This window comes from Alosa alosa, chromosome 3, assembly GCF_017589495.1.
Source record: "Alosa alosa isolate M-15738 ecotype Scorff River chromosome 3, AALO_Geno_1.1, whole genome shotgun sequence".
Taxonomy (NCBI): Eukaryota; Metazoa; Chordata; class Actinopteri; order Clupeiformes; family Clupeidae; genus Alosa; species Alosa alosa.
Genome location: NC_063191.1, coordinates 10,345,570 through 10,351,831, shown reverse-complemented (window position 1 = coordinate 10,351,831; position 6,262 = coordinate 10,345,570). Strand labels below are relative to the sequence as shown.

The 6,262-nt window shown below is 41.5% G+C and overlaps 1 protein-coding gene across 1 annotated transcript; it reads right to left on the bottom strand.

The window, feature by feature from the left end:
- Positions 1–1,126: 1,126 nt before the first annotated feature.
- LOC125292050 (E3 ubiquitin-protein ligase TRIM39-like) lies at positions 1,127–4,211 on the bottom strand. Its single transcript, XM_048239139.1, has 6 exons — positions 3,936–4,211; positions 3,603–3,698; positions 2,539–2,769; positions 2,370–2,392; positions 2,154–2,257; positions 1,127–2,027 (listed from the first exon to the last, which is right to left on the bottom strand). The coding sequence occupies exons 1-6, from the start codon at positions 4,209–4,211 to the stop codon at positions 1,531–1,533; spliced, it is 1,227 nt and encodes a 408-aa protein (XP_048095096.1). The 3' UTR covers positions 1,127–1,530.
- Between the last annotated feature and the right edge of the window lie 2,051 nt (positions 4,212–6,262).

Below are 6,262 nucleotides of genomic sequence, written 5' to 3'. Positions count from 1 at the left end.
ATTTGTGCCAATTCAGTCAGTCGGGCAGCTTCAAGGTCTACCACAGTGGGTGAAAACATATTGATATTATGACAGTGAATATTGATGTAGGAACGTGCTAAATAAAGTCTTTCACATCAAACTTTAAAGCACATTTTCACATTGCAAGATGTCCTATTGCAGATGTTATCTGCATTGTGTTGACCGCACACCCTGCACTCACCTGGACTTGATCCAGTAACTTGCAGGACTTCAAGTCCTTCCTTCCTTCCTTCTGTCAGTCCCCTGAGCTATTATCCCTCCATCCTCTCCTCCTCTGGTGTATCACTCCCTCCCCTCATCCACCTGCCAGCTCTACTCCTTTATATCGTCTCTGTGTCCTCTCATACACCAGCTCTACTTCTTTACAGTATATCGACCCTGTGTCCTCTCATCCACCAGCTCTACTCCTTTATATCGTCCCTGTGTCCTCTCATCCACCAGTTCTACTCCTTTTTTATCGTCCCTGTGTCCTCTCTCCCTCGTCCCTCTTTTTTCCTCCAAGCACTCTTTCCTGCATTCCTCCTCCCTCCCAAACTCTCATTCTATTCTTTTTTCATCTCATCCATCCATTCACTCCCTTATTCTCTCCTCCTCTCTTCTGTTCCATCTCCCTTTCCTCCAGCATCCTTCTCTTCTGTGTAAAACAAACACAAAACACAAACGGATGAGGCACCCTCTGAGTTGAGATGATGTCATCAAGGTGAGACACCACTTCCTGAAGCACTGCCTATACAATTGGATAGTGCATACGAGAGGGGCAGTTGGTTCCTGCAGAGTATTTGCTCACTGTGAGCAAGTGACACACACACACACACACACACTCCCTGGACTCTACTTTGATCAGAGGAGAATATTTAAGAGAGGCCTTTGTTCTTGTGTTAACCTTTCTGTCTGAATAGAGAGAGGGAGAGAAAGAGAGAAGATAGAGAGAGAAAAAGTTAGTGATTGCACAGGAGTGTGTATGAATCAGTGTGTTTGACACAGAAATACAGTGACATACTTCTGATCAACTTTTATTGTAAATAGTCATCTGTAAATTGTCATCAAACCGCATTGTTCAAAAAAGGTGAAATTCAAAAACATTTTATTGTTTGTGTCAATATCACACCATATCACCAGACTACACAATATTTGTCTGTTGCCACACGTTTTGAAATAAGTGGCTTACATAGAATGCATTCTCTCACCTTCAGTAATCAATCAATTTAATTACTTTAAATTTACATTAAAGTTACATGAGCCAAAGTACAGCTCCAATCTTGCTCTGCCCCACCCTCTTCTACTTTCAGCATCCAATCAGGGTAGAGCATTACTCTGTTCTGTCAAATGCATCCGTACCACATTCAAGGTTCAAATCTGACCCACGGTCATCATTAGTATACTCAGTGTATTACGTAATGATCTCCTGGTTTAAGTGTGTTACATTCAGCACACCTTCACAACTACACCTACTGGCCTTATGAGAGTCCAGTCAGAGACACCATCAGCTCCATCAGTGCTGCTCTGCTGTTACTGGGGACTCACTGATAAAATCCTTAGAGAGGAGTTAGTGAAGAAGTATGGAAACACTCTCTCAGTGAAAGTGTGTTTGAGAGTGTGTAGGTGTGTGTTATTATCAGGGTCAGAGAATGACACCTTTCCTCTGTCCCAGTCCAGCTGCACTCTGATCCTCTGGAGTTTCTGCTTCACTGTGAGACGAGTGCAGAGCTGAGGTGTAGCACATGCTATATATGCGTCATCATTACATGCCACACACCACAGTCCACTCCTGGAGGTAAAGTCTCCCTTCCTCCGGGCAGACTCTGTCATCACACCCATACACCACAATGGGCTCTCCCCAACCTCCACATCCCAGCAGTGAGTCCCTGAGTTAAAGCCCTCAGAGCCCAGGACACTGGCATACTTATCAAACCTCTGTGGGTTATTTTTAACTACTCTCACACTGGTCAGATCCTCCGACAGAATGAGATGTGGGTGTGCAGTGTTGGGATCCAGAGTCACAGGAGCTGCAGATAAAAGAACACACACATGAACATGTGCAGAAGACTCAGAATTTCACACTGAAATGAAATCTAAACCAGATATAAAATAGTAATAGAATAGAATCAGAATAGAATAAAAGTGTTACTGACCAATCATTCTCTTCCAGACTTTGACCTTCAGGTTGTCCAGGTGCTTGGCCACATTGATCAGAGCTCCTGACACCCTTTCTGGATCCTGCAGTGTGCACTGGGCTCTGGAATAACATTCAGGAGTCAGTGCTGCTGCAGAACCGTGTGTCTGGAACATGTTTGACAATAAAGTTCAGAAACCACAGAGAAGAGAGAAAATGGAGACAGATCACTCACCTTTTCACTGTGCTCTTGTAGTTCTGTAGAGTAACAAAGAGATTAGGTCCATACTGTAGATTCGATATCTGAATACCAATGCCAAGTAATTAGCCAAAGGCATGATTAGCTATGATCAGTAATCAAACATGATTATATGAAAGATAAATTATCATCAAAATATTTTTACCTGCAGGAATGTGATGTCATCAGCTCCCATCTTCTCCTCTATGGCTCTGATTTTCTTTGAAAGAGATGAGATCGCTCTGCTCATCTTTTTAATCTTCTCCTTCATCATCTGACTCTTCTGCTCCTCTTCCTCCCTCAGTGCAGCCATCCTGGCTGCCTCTTCATCTTGTAGAAACTGGTGAAGCTTCTCAAACTCCTCCTTGATCTGCTTCTCTGTGTGCTGGGTCTGAGTCTGGAACAACACACACAAGGTGCAGTCTGTCATTCTTATTAAAGGAAATTCGTATTTAATTTGCACAGCCAATCAAATATGCCCCTCCCCTCTGTGCTTCTAAAGTAACTGATCAGCTGATTGGCTGAGAGCGGTGTCATTGTGTTTGTCCTGGAGTGTACATGTATTTGAGTGCACACATAGAAAAGAGTTCTATTTGAGTGTACACCATATGAAATCTGATCCACCTCCCTGCTGCTGGACTCAGTCCTGACTGACTGCTGATATAGTATGTGTTTAAGTAGATTCCATTCAATTCCACCATTTCCACCTTCAGCCAACATGGTTCTCTTCCTGAGATGTGTCTAGTGCATACAATTACTTTAATTGAAACACAATGGACAATTGTTTTACCCAAATCATTTAAAATTACTAATAATATGATTGTAACCTAGGAAAATCAAAGCCATAATAAGTACAGTATGCATGTTTATTCATCACCCAGTTAGTTAATGATGCTGTCAGAATGAAGGACTTCTTATACTGTGTCCTTATTTACAAAGTAGTAGTGTTATAGAACATGAATATTAAATATAATACATTTTATAGAAAATAAAGAGTTCAGTGTCTACACAGCCCAGTTTAATCTCTGGCCTCTCATTTCATATCACACTAAAGTTCAACACCAGTCAGTGTTACCACCTCATTTCATATCACTCCAGTCTACTACAGTTAAACACCAGTCAGTGTTACCCCCTCCATTCATATCACTCTGTCCACTACAGTTCAACAACTGTCAGTGATGGTCAACAACACTCTCATGCTGCTGCTATACACATTCAGGAGGACATCACCTTCACGTGTTTCGCTGTTTCATCACAGGAGAGTTTTGCTTCTTCAAAGACCTTCAGCTTCTTCTGTAAGGACTCTAGTTTAATCCTCAGCTGCTCCTGAAGTAAACAAAAACCAGTGTGTGTGTGTGTGTGTGTTTCATGACTACCAGTACATCCATTGTGTTACAACAATGCAATAGAGTACAGAGTAAACACTCCACCTAGTAGTAAGTGATGAACATTACAATTACTCCAGACAGGAGGAGGACTTTGCACTTTGACTTGGTATGTGTTTTTTACACTTATACTTCTTTTTAATACAAATTATTGCAAAGAGTCAATAATGTGACTCACCTTCAAATCAGCTGCTGCCTCATCTACAGGTTGGAACTTGTGGTTGGTGTGTTTCTTTGAGTCTCGACACACCACACACACAGGCTGTTTATTATCCACACAAAAGAGCTTGAGTTTCTCACTGTGCAGACAGCAGAGCACCTCAGACCCGTTTTTCTCCCAGAACTGCTGCAGACAGGCTATACACACACTGTGACCGCAGGTCAAAAAGACTGGATCCTTGAAGATGTCACAGCACACAGGACAGCAAAACTCCTCTTCAAGCTTTGAAGCCATTTTCTTCTGTGAAAATCTTCTGGTTAGTTTTTCACTTTAACAAGGCAAAAAAAGTGAATTAGTCTAAATTACCATTGTGTGTGGTGTGCACCTTCAGTAAAGTATCCCCTTCCAACACTGTAATGACTTCTGACCTAACTAAAACCTGTGTCACACCTTTTCAGAGAAAATAACCTGCAGGCATTCCCAGTCTCTCAGGTAACTCAGCTGATTGGCCAGCCCCTATAAATTTGACAAATGAAATCACTTCTCTTATCACTTCTGGTGCTTGTCATTCCAGTTCATATGGGTGTACTTAGCTGTGCCTCTGTACTTATGCTGCCTTCATGCCTGCCATAAACTCGGAGGACTCGGCTTTACAAGTCCCGACCTCTGAAAGTGTGTTCATGAGATCAGCTCTGATGTTAAATACAGGAAACGCATAAATAAGTTATTAAAACGGCTTACTATGGTTGAGCAAGAGGGAAAATGTCTCTGGTGAGTGTTTCTATCTGTAGTGTTAATTTAATGATAAATTACCTTACCTATCTGTAATGAGAGTGATATTCACCTCTTTTGTTGTTGCAAGGGAGGCCACCGAGACCGCCGCCAGCTGTGGCCTACTGGTTAGCGCTTCGGACTTGTGGCCAGAGGGTTGCCGGTTCGAACCCCGACCAGTAGGAGCGGCTGAAGTGCCCTTGAACAAGGCACCTAACCCCTCACTGCTCCCTGAGCGCCGCTGTTGTTGCAGGCTGCTCATTGCGCCGGGATTAGTGTGTGCTTCACTTCACTGTGTGCTGAGTGTGTTTCACTAATTCACGGATTGGGATAAATGCAGAGACCAAATTTCCCTCACGGGATCAAAAAAGTATATATACTTACTTATACTTGAAATTTCTGAATATCTGATGTGGCATGAAGGCACTAGATGATTAGATTTAAACACACATGTGTTCAAAATAGATTTTACCATGAAAACTTTAATCAAAACATTAGTATTACAATAGAAACATACATTTTTTCAAACAAATCACCACTTCCATGCCACAGTACAATACAGAGTCCTCAGTCTCATTCCAGTGTGGTCCGAATCTGCTGTAGACAAGTTTATGGATAAAGTGACAAACTGACAATTGCAGCACAACTTGCCAAAAAACGAGAAGGACAATAGCAAGTTTGCTATATAATGTATAACTGCACCATTTATAAGATGACTTAGATAAAAGCACCTGCTAAATGGATAAATATATAGGCAAAGAGACAAAAACATGAACCACATGACTTTATACCAATACTGTTGAAATATACTGAACAAAGAATCTAGTGTCTTTCAAACCTCCTGCAGTTCTTGATTATCTCCACTCGATGAAGCTATTTTCCACAAATGTTTCTTCCTGATTGACTATTTAATAGGCCTCTGAAGTTTCTGAACTTCAATCAGTAAAGGATAATGGAAGCGATATTAAAGCCATAGCAACTGGACTAATAGTTGTAAATATAAGTTTATATTCACAACGACATCACTGCACAATTAGGGTTGTGCACATGTGTTCCTGCCTCCAGCACTAACAATATTTTAACCCATTGCAGACTACACATCATCAGGGTACCGAAATTAGAGAGTGCCATCTGCAAAGGGTTAAGCCCTATGCACATGATTAAGGTGTTGTGGATGGTCACTTGATGGTTTGTGACACCAACAATTACATGATAACATGACAACAACAGTATAGCCTTTATATGTGATATCTTTAAGAATATTTTGACTGGGGCTGTTGCATTCTGGGAACAAACTTCCGCCAATTGAGGGGAGGGGTCAAAATCCCACAAACTATCTTGCTCCGCCATTTATAATCTTTGATAAAAACTATTCATGGGTTTAATTTCTACAGGTGTAGAAAATCAAGCACCTAGATTATGAACACAGGCTGTATGGTGCTTGATTAACCAACCCACCCAACTGTGACACTGGCCATAGAGTAAATTTTACACTAATTTCGAGTTGGACCAAATGTTATCTGAAATGGAGTTAAATTAACACTTCTGTTTTACTGTGACGGTTCCGAAAGTAA

Bases quoted from the DNA above. Each gene is read 5' to 3' on its own strand.
- LOC125292050 (XM_048239139.1), bottom strand. From the start codon at position 4,211: ATGGCTTCAAAGCTTGAAGAGGAGTTTTGCTGTCCTGTGTGCTGTGAC. The intron at 3,699-3,935 runs GTGAGTCACATT...TGTTTACTTCAG, and splicing joins AGGCAGCAGCTGATTTGAAG to GAGCAGCTGAGGATTAAACT. The intron at 2,028-2,153 runs GTCAGTAACACT...TTTTATCTGCAG, and splicing joins AGTCTGGAAGAGAATGATTG to CTCCTGTGACTCTGGATCCC.